The 18,768-nt window shown below is 39.8% G+C and overlaps 1 protein-coding gene across 27 annotated transcripts in view; it reads left to right on the top strand.

Moving 5' to 3' along the window:
* PARD3 (par-3 family cell polarity regulator) overlaps positions 1–18,768 on the top strand; it is a 443,789-nt gene that overhangs the window by 39,921 nt on the left and 385,100 nt on the right. For all 27 annotated transcript variants that reach the window (XM_072033793.1, XM_072033801.1, XM_072033797.1 and 24 more), the window contains exon 2: positions 7,820–7,921. In XM_072033793.1, coding sequence (XP_071889894.1) covers positions 7,820–7,921 — 102 coding nt within the window. The remainder of the gene's footprint in view (positions 1–7,819; positions 7,922–18,768) is intronic.

Raw genomic sequence — 18,768 nt, 5'->3', positions numbered from 1 at the left:
CACAGAAAAGTTACTTTGCAGTTTAAACAGGGTGGTGCTACTGAGTGCTCGCAACATGGATGTGAAGGAGTTTACAGATCCACTCGATACATTTCCCTCAAATATTTTTATTTTTGTTACCCCCCAGGCAAACACGATCACGCAGCACAAAGGAACAGTAGGGGTGGTAAAGAAAAACACAGGGGAGAAGCGCGTTGATCTGTCACAGACGCGAGGCTTCCCCCCGCCTTCGCTCAGGCCTCGGCGCCCCGAGGGCGGCAGCGGCGGCCGGGAGCCGGCCCCTGCCCTTTGGCAGCGGCACCTCCTAGCGGCCGCCTGGCCCCGGAGCCGCTGCCCCCGGCCCCAGCAGCTCCTCCGGGGCCGCCTTCGGCAGTACCCGGGGGAAGGAGGCGGCAGGAGCTGCCCAGAGCTCGGCCAGGGCCCGCCGCGGGGACCGGGAGGCCCCGGGTGGCAGCAGGCTGCGGCCTGAGGGGAGGCAGGGGCCGTGCCCCAGCTCCCCATCCCGCACCCGGGTCCCTGCCAGCCCCAGCCATGCCGTGGGTGTTCGTTGTCTAGAGTACATCTGTTTTACTGGTGTATTTTAGAAATCGTTATGTGCAAGGACATTTATTTCACAAAAGCAAGAGGTTCCTATGTAGAAAGGTTGGAATTAGATGACCCTTAAGGTCCCTCCCAGCCCAAGCCATTTTGTGACCTATGATCTGAAAGTTTATGCAAACTTCATCGTGGTTAACAAAGCTCGCTCACTGTTTTAACAGCACACTTTTGCTGTTTACAGCAAGAACCCGTAGCTCCTTGACGCTTTTTTGTACTCCCATAGTAATGCAACACAACTCAGTACGTGGTAGTGTCCCATTGGGTTACTGACCATACTATTTCAATGTAGTGGGCTTTTGGAGACATTTAATTTCAAAAGTCACCTAATAATTGGCTCATATTCCTTTGGCTATCAGACTTTTATACTGAGGACTGAAGCTGATGGAGTAACGTGATAAATTTTTAAGTAAATCACTGTTATTGCTAAAAGTAGGCATGTAGGATGCATGCAAAAGCTAACATTGCTTTTCACTTCATAAACACCCTTTCCAACATTTCATTGTCTCAGGAAGAATGATACTGGCCAGATGTTCTTGTTATCTTGAATGGATCATTGCTAAGTTAAAGACCATTTAGTGAGGCTGGAAAAGTATTGGTGAATGTAAAAATGGAACAAGATGCTTCAGTTATTAGACGTGCATGTTTTTCTCGTTTTCATAGCTGCTTCGTATCTGCAATCAGTTATGCAATTCTTGGTTGAAGATACCGTATGTATACCTACATGTTTCAAAAAAAAAAGAATCCCTGACCAAACCTTTTTCTTAATGTGTATGTAACCTTCCCAGCTGTAGTGCTCTGTTTCTTGGTTGTACAAAATACTAATACATTTACTTTAGCGTGGTACCTAGTCCAAAGAGCAATTTTATGGGTTAAAGGAAGAAAAAGCCCTGTTTTCTTTACTGCGTGGGGCACAGGGCAAGGTAAACATGCTCCAAAACTGCTAGGTAGGGAGTGACTGCAGGGGGAGTGCCAGCAGAAAAGGAGGAGGTGACAGTCCCTGCAGCTCGGGGCCAGGTAACCTGCGAGTTGTAGGTATCAGACTCTTCCTGATGCATACTGCTGGAGTACTGTCATTAATGCAGGCTTTTTTTTTTTTTGTTTTTTTTTTTTAAATTAATGCAGGCAGTATTTTGCAGGCTTGTGCCCTTGCAGAGACAGTGAACATCCTTATGTTGAAAACCATGGCTCTCTGCCCCTGGTGCAATGTCAGCACGCCTAAGAGAAAGCAGTTGTCTTTAACCTGCTTCCCCCCCACCGTGTCGGTGCAGTGCGTTACACAGGTCTGTGTGTCTGAAGTTCCAGTGGGTCTGTGATGGGGGCGAGATGCCGTGCAAAGCCAGGTGTTTGCCCTCCTTCCCGGCCTGTGGGGCTGTGCAACGTGACTGGAGCCCAGCGTCCGTGGCTTTTCCTTGGCACCTGACAGCTTGTTTTGACGGTTCCCTCCTGCAGTACAGAGCTAGACAGGGAAATGAATGAACTCGTTGGCAAATTTTCAGATGCATTAGTTTTTATTAACCATTATTTTCCTTTCAGCCTGTGTTAACACGCCCAAGTGCCATATGCTGCTGAACAGACAAGTCCAGTCCACGCCCGAGCTGGGTTATTGTGTTAGTTTTGATCCGTGTGTAGTCTCTTGCCACAAAAGCTTTATCTGTTCTCAGAATACTCAAACAGTGAAGATAGCCACACACGTTGTGATATACTCTTAAACTCCAGATGATTTTAAGCAGAGGCTAGAAATGCATGTTTACTTTCCCTTTCTCTTCATTTACAAATGAGAAGTTGTATTGAAACTTAGGGAGTTGCTCCTGCAGCTCCACTCTTCTTTGTGCAGCATCTGTTCCTTTGAGATTTGCACTACAATATTTGGGCACAACTGTCTTGTTGAGTGTTTTTTAAAAATCCTCTGAGGATCTGTGTAATGAAAAGGGTCTTAAAAAGCTATAAATTATATCCAAATTTAAATCACTTCACTTTTAGAAAGGTGGTCTCAGAGGGGCTCAGGGAGCTGCGGTGAGCTCGACGTGACAATGACAACCCATTTCCTGAGGTACTTCTCTATGCTAAGAAATACTCTTGCCATTTCGGCCTTAACAGATGTAGGTGTGTGTGGTAAAAATCTAGTTTACCTGACTTCCAGATGTGCAACAAACTGTCGTGGTGAGTGCAACTGGTGTGCATCCACGTGAAGGCTGAGGTTGGATGATGGATGCCCAGGCCGTGCGACTGCAGGTGGGGCGTGAAGGCAGGAGCTGGGGAGCGCTCGCTGCCCTGCTCCAGCACTGCTCTCTGCTGGAGGCCTCGTGGGCAGGTTTCAAACAAAACTCAACATCTTATTGCCCAGCCCTGGCTACATGATCATAGTCACGCAGATTCAATATCCGTGGTACTTTGGGACCTGCCTGGTGTGGCAGGTGAGGTGGAATCACAGCAGCAGGCATCATCTGGTGGCACGTAGATGTGAAAACACTGCACATCGTAAGGCGGACGGGACATTTTAGGAGGCTGGCTTTCTGTTAAATAAATGGCTTCTTCTGATGAAGTTTATGGTGTTCTCTTCTTGTACAATATGGAAAAAAAAATCCAAAGGACAAGCTTCTTTATTGTAACTTTTGATGTTAAACACTTTTACACATTTTTTTTTGAGTACATTTGCAAAACCCAAGACATATTTAGAAATAAAGGGGTAAGAAATCTTTCAGTGCCATTAGTAAGAACACATTGTAGTTTCCATTCCTGTTTCTAGGTATTGTTTTGCACATATGGTCCTTGTTTCCATTATGTGGGAACATGAAATTGTTAGCTGCAGAATACTGAATGATGCTACTTAAATGAATGGTTTTCTCAGTTTTTCCTTTGTGCTTTTTACAAGTCATGTCATATGGAATAAACAGAATATGAGTGACTGCATTCATACGGGCTTTGCTAAGCTGTTTTTGCTTCCACTCTCAATGTTAGTGTTCACTTAGCAAATATTTATCTTCCATTATAGAGGACTTTGGAGCAGAAAATGTGGTGCTCATGTGTTTAAATTATAAGTACCTTTATAATAGTCGTCAAGTAGAATAGTTAAATGGGTGTACACAGGAAATGGGAGATCTGACTTGCTTAGACTTGAGCTGAGTGATGCAATATTTAAATGAAGATGTTATAAATCAGGTTTAGCATTACTTCTGTCCTCGTATTCAATGAAGTGAACTTGCTAGTTCTTCTGCATGCACTAGTGACAAAGACTTATATATAGCTTTTATGAAAGAATTGTGCATTGCTAATTTGCACAGTGGTAGAGCAGTGTAGCTAATGAGTTTTCTATCAGTGTGCTTTGATACCCCTAAATGCATTGCAGGTATGGACAGTGTAAGTACCCTTTGGAGCAATCACAAGCAAGAGGGAGAGAGATTATAAACATGGCTTTGTTTTCTTCAACAAACTGTGCAAATCTAATTGTAATTTACAAATTTTTGAAGCTAGAGGAAAATATCCAAGCCTGGGATTGTTGCTGTCTTAAACCAGAACAATTCTGAAGAAGGTTTCTTGAAAATACTCATTTTAAAAATATATTACTTTAAATTTTGTTTAATATTTTTTTAATCTTTGCAGAAAATGACTTCTCCACCTTCTAGACCTGAAGTCCTTTGCACTTCTTATATTTTGCAATGAGCAGACCTTTCCTTAGCCCTGTAAGCACCCCTTTCCATCCGCTGTGAGCAGGCAGCATCTCCAGGGGTTGCTGCTGGAGCAGGTCCTTCGTTTGTGAGCCCTCACCTGTGGGCTCTGCACTGCCACCAGGAGATGGCAACCCTCAAGGTCTGAGGTGTCCTGAAGGAAGGATTGGACCAGTTTACCCCACAGATGAAGTTGTGTAAACTGCAGTAAACTCTTGTTAATTGCTGATTTCCACATTATGAATCACTAACTGTTCTAAGCCAAAACAGTATTTTTTTTTGACTGCTTCAGAAAATGTTTGAAGACTGTGCCACTGCTATTGCATAGGAAATTATGAGTGGCTGTGTGCTGGCTGCAAGGAGAAATGCAGCTGAGAAATGCAACTGGACTGAGCTGTGAATTTGGGTACCCTTGTAAAGCCAGTGCACTTGAATTTGTCAGAGCTAAGCTTGGTTCAGTTTCTTTTGCATTTAGCAAATAAAGCATATGAGCTTATGCAGCACGTGTTCTTATACAATGTGTGCTGGGATTTAATTTGAGCATTTAAGCAGTTTAAATGTTTCCATCTTTTTTGTTTAGTTATTGCATGGCATTAATTGTTACAGTTTGGGGCCATCTATTGCTACGTACCTTGTAAGTACAGTAAAATGATGAGCTTTTTGGGGGGTTAAAGGCTGTGTGATATAACTAATCTCTACCAAATGTGACTCCCCACTTAGACCTCTCTTACTTCCCAAGCCTCCCCCACCAAATCTGTGATTTATGGGAAAATGTTAATAGAGCAAAAGGGCCTCAAGAGCAGGGCTGCTCTGTGAAGTTTGGAAAAGGCTTTAATGAAAAGTTTCATTGTTATTTCATATTTACTTACCAAATCCTGCCAGAGTGAGCTCTTGCCAAACTAGTTTTCTCTATTTCTTGTCTGGTCTTGCAAACTTCTTGTTTTGTATCAAGGCCTCGTCGAACAGGAAGAGCGACCAGAATAGCTCAGCTTATGGCACAACAAATAGGTACTGCAGGAAAAAAGGAGGCTATCTGAAACGGCTTATGCAACGCCGAGAGACTTTTAAAGGAACTAATTAGCAAAGTGATGCAGCGTACAGCAAAGCTATTTTTAATGCAGGTTGAACACGCCGAAATAGCACAACTGTGCATCAGAAGTGGGCGTTTCTGTTATTGATTCCTGATTCTGTAATCTCACACGTTTCCTTGTATTTGCCTTGGAGGTGGGAAGTAGTTGTGGTAGGAAGGCAAAAAAAAAAAAAAAAAAAAAAAAAAAGCCTCCAGGAATAGTGAAGTCTCGCTTTGGGTGCAGTTTGTTGTGATGGATGTAGTCCAGTCACTGAGCCAGCGTTGCAGTTCTCTGTTTCTAATGTTTCACTTTTCACCAAGAAGGTTAAGTGATGCACACACAAATTGTAATGTGTACTAAACACGAGGGATCGGACTCTCTCTTAAACCCCAAATTAGTTTCTCCATTTCTATTTCTGCAGTGAAGCCCAGCTGATGGTTCAGTTCTAACTTCAGTTTTGAGCTGGAGTAATCAGCAGTGGAAACAAGAACCAAGTCCTTGAGGCTTCCTAGCTTGTCAGTTCTTATGTGTCATCAAAGCCTGGGTCTTCATAACTGTGTTTCAGTGTCTGCTTTAGGTACCAGAGACGGAGGAGTATTTCATAATGGGATAGATGATGAAGAAAGGTGTCTTCCCTTTTAGCCTGGGAGCAGAATTTGCAAAGGCACATCTTTGGTGGACTTTGCTTTAGAACTCATTTGTTAAAGGTCTTTGAAGTTCCTTAGCATCTTGAAGTTCCTCTGCATGCATGATAATGTGAAGAATGTAGTGCTGCTTTAAATCATTTCTGAAATTTTACTTTGCAGAAATGGATGCTGAGTTATTTCCTATAATGCGCTGCAATGCTAATTGCAGTGTGGGGAACAGCCATACATTAGGAAAATCAGCTAGTTTGGTGATAAATACTTGCTTAGCAGAAATTTAAGGTAACGATCTTAATAGTTACAGAAATTAGAGCAAAACATCACTAATTTAATTTCTGAAATGAATAGCCTAATGTCTGTAAAATGTAATTCTGAAATCTGAGCATCTGATGGTGATAATTTACAGCAGTACTTAAGCTGGATATACTTAGAAATGAAGCAACTTTCATGGTTATCAAATTTCTTCAAAATCATTGACCGACGCTACATATCACATGCAATGTTGGCTTTCAAACTTTGGAAATTGTTTTCTAGTATATTACAAACAAAATTAATGTCACTTGACGTTCTTCCCTGAAGCATGTTGTCCAAAACTTCATGTCCTGTCGAGATTTGAAAATACAAATGGATTTAGAGGAATTCTGCTTGTCCGATTTTTTGTCCTGTTCTATCCTTTAAGAAATCAAAGGATTTTCAAGGTTGTTGCTGTTGTTGTTGTTGTTGTTATTATTCCTTCTAGACACTGGTACCAGAAAAGATGTTGATGTTAGTTCCTGTCTTTCTAGGAGGTCAGGCACACTTTGCAAGATGGTGCGAGTTGGAAGGTCCTCAAATTCGTCACTTTTTGCAGTCATGTCTGTTCTGTGAAAGGCAGCAAAGCTCTGTTACTATTCCACCTGTAACAACAGCCCAGGGCATTGGCTTTGTAAAGGGGGAATATTTGAGAAGCAAGAAAACATAATGCATCATGTTCAGGTGGTGTGTTTGTAGTGCAACTTTTCCCTGTTGGAAAACAACCCCTTTAAGAACAGCAGGTTGAGTACTAGGCTGCAGCCAGGAAATACATGCACAACAATATGCAGCAGGCACTTTGTGGGTGCAACATTGCTCTGTCAGTTCTGGTGTCCTTCTGTATTAGAAGTAATGGTGAAGACTATAAAGGCAGTTTTTCCCAGTTACTGGTGGACATATATATCTGTACACACACACGCGCATATATATGTGTCTGTGTGTTTATGTGTCTTTTCTGAATTAAAATATGGAGTGTTCTTTGTCTAAGATTCAGATATCCCACATACCAACTCTACCAAAACACAGGTAGAAAGCTCTTTGACTGCAATATATTGATTTCTACCTGTAAGATAAGCTGTTAAACCTTTACGGCTGTCACATAAAAAACAAACAAACAAACAAAAAAAAACACGCAAAATAAACAAACAGACATTGCTGCTTTCTTGTACAGCTTTGTACCTGTAGACCACTGTCTGGGATAGCTCGAGGAGGATGTACTTTGCTTTTATATATATAATATATATATATATGTATATACATTTGGTAACATCGGGAACGTTTTTCTTCTCTGTCAGTGATGGCACTGAATCATGCCTGTCCGATGAAAGTGGGAAGTGTCTGTACGTATGTACGTGGGTGATTAAAAAAAACACCTTTGGCTTCATATTCCAATTTACATTTCTTTACATGAATATGACATAAATGGCTGTTTTTAATGTTGAACATTCATAGGATTGCAATGTTATCTATATGTGTGAATAACCTTTTTCCTATTTTAAAAATATGTATATATATGTGATGTTTTTCTTTTTTCTTTCTGCCTTTTATGCAGGATCCAAACTACTGGATACAAGTACATCGACTGGAGCATGGGGATGGTGGGATCCTAGATCTGGATGACATTCTTTGTGATGTAGCTGATGACAAAGACCGTGTAAGTACAAACAGCTACAAAAGAAGCCCAGCACGCACTGTATGTGGTTAGGACAGTATTCTGTGCTTCCAGCACATGTCTGGAGGTGGAGTCAAACAGTCCAAAGGTTTTAGTTTTTTGATACAGCTTGCTTGACGGGTGTAGGAGTTTGTTACTATTATGATTTTCAAAAAAGCTCAGGAATTAGTTTATTTAAATCATGTGCCTTTTTTTTTTTTTCTAAATTCAAGTAATAAAATGAGCTGCGATACTAAAAATAAAAATCTCAAAGGTGAACAATAATGCAAAAAAAAACCAAACAACTGAATAAGTAAGCTAAGATTTTAGCTTTATGTTACCAGTTGAATATATGAAAAACGCATGCTATTTTTAAACAGTGGAGGGTTGATTGTTTGTTCTTGTAAATCTGTTTGGGTAGAATTGCTGGATACACAGAACTTCAGAAAATAACTATACACTGTTTGTTGGGCATTGTGTGTGCTTTTTAAGTACAGATGTAGATTACCATCATCTGGGAGGTTTTTCATTATTGGTCGGTTGATTGCGCATATAGATACACCTGTCTTTAAATTACATGTTCATGGTAAGGTAAGAAACACTGTGGCAAACAGTAAGGGCTTACGTAAATATGCTACTCTTCTCTGCAACATTGCACATGTTTGCTGAAGGTCTTAAAGAGTGCCTGAGCCCGATGCAGACTTCAGTCTGGAAATGTGCTTTAGGACCCTGCTCCCTTCATGGACAGGATCTGTAATTGCCTCTGTTGGAAGCAACAGGCACTCTGAATACTCCTTGAAAAGCGGCCAAATGATGACTCTTCAGTTAATTTTTCAGAAATAAATACTTTGCCTGCAGTCATTTCTTGTGACAAAACTTAATTGTCTTGGTTATTTCAACCAGGACTTTATAAATAAAAATTATGAGAGGAGTCTTGGGACATGAAGACTCCTCGCTGTCTGAAATATTGGGATTACTCAAGCTGTATAGAGTAACAGAGCTGAGTTTTCAGGAATTTCTTCAATAAAAATAGTGCCCATCTAAGATTTCATGAAAAGCTAATTAAAACCTCCAGCTAGTTATCTCATACTCAAGGCTTGAAGTTGTACGATTAGTTTAGCTTTTGCTTACGGGCTTCAAGGAGACTGGTGGAAGCTGTCACTAACTACATACATATATATATATACACACACACACACACATGCACACACATATATATAAGTATGACTTATTTGAATCATGCACTTCTTAGCTCCTCACATGCTCCTCCTCCCTTCAAAAGGAGAAGTTTAAATTCTGGTGACTTCAAGACCTCATTTGTTGGCTGTTACCTTAGCTTGCCGCCTTCAAGTGGGGTAATTCCTCCCAGTGAAACTCTGTGGGTGTTTACGTGTGCATGACTAATAGCTGAAAAACTCTTGACTGCAACTGAAACAAGCAGTGTCATTATTGCAATATTGTTTTTGTGTACAGATGGACAAGATACCTAATAGCTAGTAGTATTTATTTCCGTGTTTGCCAAGCTCATTTCCTCTGATTTTGTGAATCTGGCATATCTCTACTCGTAGCATTTGTAAGATAAATTTCTTTCTTTTTTCTTTTCAAGACCTTGTAAGATTGAGTAGGAAGGTGCAATATAAACATGCACCATGCTATATTGGTCTATATTCTTGAATTAATCATTCTCAGTTGACCTTCACATTTGGTTCTCTTCAAGCGTCTCAATCATTAGTCATTGTTTTTCAGTTTCCTATCTTGCATTTTACAGCTGACCTTCCTGGTTCCCTGTAGGTTTGGATTGTTAGCATTGCGTTTTGCGCTTCCTCCATATCGAGCGTATCTGCTAGTTCTGTGTTAGCAGAACCTGATATCCATGTAGGTCTCGTTTCTGCAAGGTTCTGAGTATAGCTTCAACTAATAGTATCTTATATATATACACACATACTTCAGCTCATCTTGTTTAAAAAACAGATTATGCCTTACATTTAAATTATCTGCTTGTTTAGTTACGGTCAAAGTTAAACATAAGCTTATACATTTTTTTTTTTTTTACGGGGACAAAAATATCCCAAATATTGCAAAACTGAAAACTTAATGCCATAGTTTTCATTTCATCTTCACAAGGAAGATATTTACATTCTTGGTGACAAAGGTGGTTGTGTTGTTTCCTACCTGTCATGTGTACTTCTGAAAATCAACTTGCTATTACCATGATTCTTTAGATGTAAGCATTGTTCCCACAGTGAAAAATATTACAATTTGTGCTTTTTATATTGCTTCTATGCCGCAGTTGTTTGTGCGATGTCATAAAAGCACAGTGAATGTGAAGCAGCTAAGGAGCAGCCTGTCCTCTAGCTAAACTTTTCACTCTTTATAGTCAACTGTATTAGTAATACAGAACTCTAAGAAATGCGAGGAATATATTTACCCCTATTCCACTGTCTCCATGGAGAAAGTGTTCTATCCTATAACAAATACAAAGATCCTTAGAGACAGCAGCTGTTCTGAATGGAATAAGAGAAGTATCTTTGTGACAGTGTCCTTCCCATTAACGTGCAGCCTGATAGGGCGACTTTATTTAGCTTTTTCTGTCCCTGTAATTTGGAATTCTTTTGTCACTTGGTAAAACAGAACAGAAGAGTAAGGGTTAACCAGTTGCTCTTTGGAATAATTTGCAAAGTTTGGTGTTGTTTACTCTTTAAAAAAAAAAAAAAAAAGAAAAGAAAAAAGAGAAGAACACAAAACAAACTACATGGAAAAATTTGAGTTTGCTAAGCTGGTTTGTTCCTTTCTGAAACAGCTTTCCTTAAGCCTTTTAACATAGTTCATTGACAAAGTGCATAATGCCTTCTAAATTAGCTGGCAAGCAACTCCAACATTTGTACTGCACAATGTCACTACACATAAAGTTGGCGATGAAAACTTGGTTAATGCAGTTATTTGCAGTAACACTATTAAAGCAATTAAAGGAAAAGTTAATAAATGCTCACATGAATAGTGTTTTCATGGACATCTTTTTTTTTTTTTTTATGCTTGAAATTAAAAAAAAATGACTAGGTTTTGTTATGGAAGATAGTTTCCAATGGAAATGCATCAGTATTCTCCCTCCCTCTCACCCTTCATGAATACAAGTGGGTAGTCTTTTTTTTTTTTTTTCTCGTTACTGTTTGAGGAAGCTCCTTGAAATGCTTGGGCAGATGAATGATGAATGTCCAAGATCTCTGTACCAGTACAAAAGGAGAAACAATTCCCTTCAATTTGCTTTTAGTGAATGCATAACCTATTTCAATTATTTTAAAAATACACGGCTCTTGTTGTCCATGTAGTAATTAGAACAATATGTTTAAGTTAGGTTGATAAGCTTTTATTTGGATTTCTATTACTTGTAGAAGTAGCCTTTCATTTGAAGGTTTTCAAAAAACATATGTTAACTTGTCAGCTTTCCAGCTGGATAACATAATGGATGACTTCAGTTCTTACTAGGTAGACATTATTAGCAGCAAAAAAAAGTCCCCACCAACTAAACAAAACCCAGCAACTATCTTTAGTGATGCTTTTTCCTGGCAGATCAAAGCACGTGGACACTTCAGTGATCCTCATACTTTGTGTATTACATGGAAGTACTTATTCAGGGGTCCCATAGGCTCGTGTTTGTCTATGGAAAAAAATATTCAAGACATTGTTGTTTCATCTCCTATTTTAAAAGTGTGTGTATGAACATTACTTACTCCCAATTGAATTCTCACTGAAAATGTCACTTGTATTTTGGACAATTAAAAAAAACAACAACGTGTAATTATATGTAATTCTTTCCTTCATAGTAATGCTCAGGCTGTTACTCAGTGAAAAGCTTTACAGACCACAATGTCTGTTCTCTGTGTAGCTACAACATTTCTGAGAAATTAGAGGCTTTGCTTCCCAAGAAAGCAATGAGGAGCTGCCACTAAGAGTCACTGGTTTTGGTAAGCAGCTGGACAAATAGAGCTCATTTGAAACATTGCAGGGTATGAAGCTAAGGATAATTATTAATAAACTCATTTACCCTAATGTATTAGTTTTTTTTTTTTTAGCTCGTGATTAGCAACCCTTAGCTGTAAAGGCACTTGCATCTCATGATTTCACTCATCACTGTCCTAATAAATTCAACACTCTACTTCTCAAAAATAACCACCATTAATTTGCTGTATTTTGGTGTATGCTTGAGTTACAGCCTGAGTAATGCTCTCTAAACTGAAAAATGGGCTTTCTGTGGTAGATTTACCATTTTCAAATATTTGGTCATGTCTGCACCCTGCATAATTCATATTTATGTCCACTTAGTGCAGACATACAAAATGGAGCAATATTGATTGGTAGTGTCTGAAGCGAACTTTGGTGCTTACCATGGTGTTTGTGTGCATGTTGGTTGTATCTGGGTCAGTGTAAGTTGAAGGTGATGTTGGTGCTTGGTGCTGGTGAGGCATTCTTTGAAATTCCTAGAAGACACTGAAAAAAAACGTTGCTCTTTTGAGTGACGAAATGGGATGAATATTCATTTAATATGAACATTAATTAATTGAATATTAACATTAATTTAATAGATCTGTGTCAAAACAAAGTTCATAAATGTTCATAATCTAGAGTTAACTAATTTAAATAATTGAATTGCAGCTGAAATGCAGTGAGATCAATTGCAATTCATTTGCATCCCCTTTTTGTAGAGACCTACCAATGCTCTGTTAGGATTATTGTGAATTTAATACTTACTTGTTTCTTTCATGATAGGGAGGAAGCCTGACCAGTTTCTTTACATACTATGAAGGCATTTTAGGAAATTTAGACATATTATATTTTCCCAGAATAGTGGAAAGGAAATGAACTTTTGTTTTTTGTGTTAAACATATGGTCAATTCTAAATAATACTGTTGTTTTGTTTACTTCCTCTTGGAAAGCACTGTTGAGCTAGAGAGGCATGTGATACACAAAATGTGGCTTTGGAAAGGATGACTCTATTTGTTTGTAACAAATGTTAACTTGAAACCAACACAGAAATAACTCTATTTTGAGCAAATGCATTATGGTCCTAAGGTTAAAGGCCAGCTCGGGACCGGAGAGCTGTGACTGCAATATCTGCTGCTATTGATTTTTGGTCTGTCGCTGTTATTTTTCAGGAGAGTTATGCAAGACCCCAGTTTTATAGTAAATTCTGGGTAGACCAGTGAAAACATGATGCTCATAGAAAGAATGAGATTCTGGTAACCCAGTGTCTGCTTATTCTCTGTGATGTTAAGGAGCTTTTGAACTTGAAAGTTGCACAGATAAACTTGCGTTATCTTTAGATTTCCATCAGCACATAATCAGAATACTCAAAGTAGTGTTGTTTGTTCTAAATTTGGGTCACTCTGCCTCATTTAAGCAAACTTACAGCTGCATTTACATTTGAATTTTCTTTGACTTGGCAACTTAATTTAACCCTAAGAGCGTAAACAGAGAACTTTTTTTGTTGTGCTTCTAGGGCTTTAATCTGCAAAAGGCACACAAACTTTAGAACATCTAGATCCAGTGCAGCAAATCTGATAGCAGAACCTGAAAATGCCCCCAATGCTACTCAAATTTATACTTTGAATGCCATTCCCTTTCATTTTTTTATCTAAACTGACATAGAATTATATTTTAACTACTGTCATGTTTCTCTCTGCTACAGTGTCCAGCTTCTCTCATTTTGTTCTGTGACTTCCTTTGCTGTATCCCAGGAAAGCAGAATGACCTTGAAACAATTTGTTGTTACTCATAAGTGACTTGGCAAAACACGTTTTGAGCATAAGGCATGCTTTTCTTGTAGCAGCTTAAAATAACTTCTTGTGCAGCTGAGCTTGGGAAAGTATTGATATTGGGGAAAAAAACCTCTCATACAATTCCATGTTTTTGTCTGTAAGAAAATTTAAAAACTTCAGTTTAACAATGAACTCTTCATGTCCTCTAGTATTCTGCAGCATGTTTTGTTTTAACTATACTTTGACAGAATTGACAATTTGTTTTTAACTGACAAATGGATGAGAACAGAATGTCTCTGTTTTAATGTCTCAGGTTTTCCAGCTTTAACAGTATCGACTTGTTATTAGTGGGTTGGCCAAAAGATTTTTAGATTCATCTTGCTGATGGATTTAAACCAAAGGAAAATCAATGTACTTTACATAGCTGGTATTTAATGAAGACGTATTTGGAAATAACAGACTCCAAACATAAACATTTTGTTCTCTCAAATAATTGAATTAAGATGCTTGTAATATTTCTAATAAAATAAATTTTAACTTCACAATGTTTATGGATGAGACTATCTCCTATGGAACTGAGGAAATACAGGGCATAATATACTAATACCAAAATGTGTGGATTTTCCAGGCACTAAGAGATATTAGAGCTAACTAAAGGTTTTATCCCATCTTTTATATCTCTTTCAGTGCTGTCCTCCAAATTTATTCCCATTTAATCTCATTTACTCTTCCTAGCTCTGTAAAGACAGCATCTCTATTCATGATCCATTGTTTATTTTGGGGATAAACTGGGATAAACTGCAATATGCAAATTCCCTTGCTGAATCACTGAAGTTGTTGTATCAATGCCCTAATGACTCCCAGGTAAGAGAGGAATGAAACTGAGACAATTTTATTATTTGGAAGTAAGTTTCTATAGAGATCCGAAGAGCTGTGGGTAAGGCTGACTTCTGAAAGTTAAATAATTTGGTGAAAACTGTTCTTTAAATAATAGTGGGTTCATGCATGAGCATGATATACTGGGAAAGACCACGACAGTGTTGTGAAAGAAAGTTGTGCCTGACAAATCTGACAGAATTCTCTGCAGAAAGAAAGACTTCAGCAACAGTGTTTGTGTAATCAAATAACCCACAAACCTAGCACAGGATGAAAAAAGGGTCTTATGGACAAATACGTGATGGGAGGATGGCAAGTAGAACATCCGTGATTGTGCATATTTGCAATTGCCCTGGAAGAAGGAGAAGAGGGGATCTGAATACTGGAGTGACGCGCTCACTCCATTGCTGTGTGCGAAGCTGAATGTTGGTGGTGAAACACCGGCTGGGGAGTTGCAGAAGTGTCCCGTGCTACAGGAGTGCACAATAGTGTGGTTCATGAAGTCAGACGTTGGCAAATGTGATGTGCTTTCAGTGAAAGACTCCTTTAATTGAATACACAGAATAATGAGTTCTGAGCTAGCTATTGTATTTGGGAAAATGTTCTTGGTTTTGTAATAGATCTCTGGAAACACAGCTTCTGCTGCAAGGTATGGCTCTCTGAGATGTAACAGGAGAAAATAAGGCTCCCAGCAGCTTGCCCTTGTGCTTGCCTCTTTCTCACATTGTTGTCCTCTCCTGCCACTTACCTCATGCAGGCTCTGGCAGTCTTGACCCTGTCTCTCAGCCACTTAATTCACCAGGACACTAGAGGACTCACCCTTACAAAAATAAATGAATGCTTTTCTGTTCTACCGAAGGACCTGGCAAGGTGGTGAAGGAAAGAGAGGACGTCACCGGTGGGAGCAGTTGAGGTGTGAAGGAAGAAGTGAGATGAGGGAGAATGGGAATGTGAGCAGGCGGAAGAGCAGGGTGAGACCTTCCCTGTCAGTGCCCAGAGGTTGCTGGTGGCTGTGGAGCCACCAGAGGGGTCCCTGCAGTGAATCAAGGGCAGGGAAGGGAAGAGGCAAGCACCTGGTGCTGTGCGTGCTGGTGGAGGGACTTCAGGCTGCATCCAGCCATCAACCACCCAACTGACCAAGAGAAGTTTTGTACACATAGCAAGAGTCCAGAGGAAGTGCCAATGCTGATTCCAGGTGTAGATTAAAGGCTTCTCCTCTAGCAGTGCTTAAATGGACCAGGACTCTCAGCCTTGCACAGAGGATGAAAGAGACGAACTGTAGATGACTGTAAAATCACTGTTGACTTTGAGGAATTCTTCGCCTTTTCAATGCAAGACCCTAAAAGAGGGTAGGCTTAAATCAGATCTAAGGAAGAAATTCTTTACTCAGAGGGTGGTGAGATTGCCCAGAGAAGCTGTGGCTGCCCCATTCCTGGAGATGTTCAAGGCCAAGTGGGATCGGGCTTTGAGCAGCCTGGTCTGGTGGGAGGTGTCCCTGCCCATGGCAGGAGGGTGGAATTAGATGGGTTTTAAGGTCCCTTCCAACTTTAACCACTCCATAATTCTCTGGTTCTATGATCTGGGGGCATCAGATGAAGCTAAAGTTTTCATTAGCAAAGCAAGTGAAAAGGGGATACAGTTCTTGGATAAAATACTGCCTTTTGTTTTCAAATAAACACGATTAGCCTAACTTGTAGGAGTAGCTACCTGTGAAAGGCTTTCATATTTTTCTTGACTTTAATTGTTATGGTGTATCAGAGTATATGTGATTTTTGGCAGATGGTGCAGATGCTTAAAGAGGTTTTGAAGGGCTGTAATTGTTTTTGAGATGTCGTGGTTTAAAAGTACTCATTATGCTGGCTTAACTGATTATGATTTACTCTTCAGAAAGATGATGCTGGTAAGTCATGGGAACTGTTAATTTAAATACTTAAATTGTTTGTAAGTAGGAATCTCTTTAAACTTCACTGAAAATCGCAGTGTGTGGAAATGGTGATGGTCTCACGGTGTCTAATGCTGGTAGTGCTGAAAGTCGATATGTGGCTATGGATGGTGGCTGCTAGAGAATTATAAACTCATCACAAGAGATGCTTTGTACCAAAACTATTTAATAATTGATTTTTTCTTTCTATATCTTGTAGTAATTATAAGATTCACTAATTAGATGGAGTTGTAGATAATATGAAGAAGTGTTTTATAATTCTTCACAGTGTAAATCTCCACAGTGAATCTAGAATTAGGTCATTATGGCTAACAAATGCATGATATTCTGATATCTTTTCATTAATTTTAGCAAAATCACTTTGTCCTAGAGGTGTGTTATTCATCCCACAACAAAAGAAAAAACTGCAGTTAAGGTTTGTTGTGGGAATTCATTATCTTCTTACTCACTGATATCATCAGGTCTTAAAAGAAACACTTCACAGCAATAGCTTCACAGATATTTCCTAATAGAGATGGTGAGACTCGTACACTAGAGGACTGACCCATATTAAAGCTTAATTATAGTAATGGATAATCTGGCAAGTATAAATTATTCACGGTTGCTTTGTACGTGAAGTAGTGCCATGAATAAATTAAGGAAAAGTTTCTGGAGAAGACCCTGAACAGTGGCATAAGTTTGTCAAAAGAAAGTTTTCCTTTTTGTCTTTTAACCCAGATTTGAATCTGACGCTGTTAGATTTGCAAGCATGTTCCCATCGGTGCAACTTCGCGCTTTGGAGATGTTTTGTTTAATCAAAACCAATAGCAGGGAGTCTTGGTCTTCTACACCCTTGTAGTGTTCCTTGACTAATCTGTTATGCAAGGGAAACATTCCTACCTAAACACAGGCCTGGTACAAAAGCTGCAATCTCAGCTGTCTGATAAGATTCCCACACTGTCACTAGGTTGGGAATTAATTTACATTGCCCTCTTATCCATCCGTACTAATAGGTCTTAGATGAGTGCTGTAACTTCGGAGTTATTTCCCAGAAAGGACAGTAGGGTTCATACATAGGCTTGGACTTCATTTTCTAGAAGGCTTAGTAGCTGAGTACCTCCTAAATAATATGTAGCATGAATAGCCATCTGACAAAGGGATGACTTGAATCAGGTCAAAACAGGGTCTCTAATGAATGGGGCAGCTCTCTCATGTGAAAGGTTCCTTCAGCAAGTGCTTCAGGTCCAAGAAGAAGAAAGTAATGCTGTCTTTTTGGAGGAACTTTTCAGCAGCCTGACTTTTCAGATACCTTGTTAGTAGTAGCCTAGAAAGGAAGGAGTTAAGAAGATGCTTTGAACCCAAAGTCTTCTGCTTCATCCCCACACCCTGTTGGTGTACTTCCACACCCTCCTGGTGTGTAGGGAACTACCTTCCGCTCACCTTCAGCGTGCTCAGCAGGATAGTCACTACATTTTTCAGATTAGCATCACTGCTGAAGCCTGTTTGAGTTTACACAGCAAGAAGGAGTTCTGCCTGCTCTTCAGTGACACGCAGCATTGCAGGACCATCGCCTTTTTCATCTGTACATCCTGCTGGAAAAACAGATTGTTCTTTGGTGGGCTTGACTCCTTGGAGGTTGCTTCACTTCCTACAGGACTGAAGACTGTTCGCTGTAAGCTCGGTTGGAAGCTTGATGGTACTGAGGCTTTGTTTTCTCGGGACACTGTTTGCTTGAAGATCCCACATTTTGGTGGATGAAATGGCAGACACACCTAAAAGGAAAATTACAAAGAAGTCGTCGTCTTTTTCATACGATCGCCGGAGAGATTCAGTGAAGGTCAGGAGACAGTCCAAGTCTCTGAGCTTTAAGTCAGCTACATTGGATGCTCAGAAAAGACAGGCAAAGAAAAAGCAGGTTTGTGTTTGGCTGTTTCTTAAAAAAAATATCTTTACTTCCAAAATTCGTATAAAGATTGTAAAACTTGCTTTGTTAACGTGAAGCGGAAAGCAGTCTGCTGATTTGCAACCTGTGTGTGAGTACGGATGTGTACATACACAAACTTGTGGGCAGGTAAAGCTGGGGTGGCTTCTTTTTTCTTTCTAATATTTCCTGTGAGCTAGTGAAAACTTGTGGTGTGAATTGGATTGCAAGAAAAGCCTCTAACTTCTTTGCTTTTGAGATTTCTGTTTTGTTGTGGGGAGCTGCCTCTGTAGCGTATCACGCACCCTGTGAGCTTTTGGTAGCGTTTTGTCTGTTGTGCTGACACACACGGTGGGTGCTGAGCCTTCAGAAATTATTA

This window comes from Anas platyrhynchos, chromosome 2, assembly GCF_047663525.1.
Source record: "Anas platyrhynchos isolate ZD024472 breed Pekin duck chromosome 2, IASCAAS_PekinDuck_T2T, whole genome shotgun sequence".
Lineage (NCBI taxonomy): Eukaryota > Metazoa > Chordata > Aves > Anseriformes > Anatidae > Anas > Anas platyrhynchos.
This window is presented reverse-complemented; position numbering and strand designations above follow the sequence as displayed.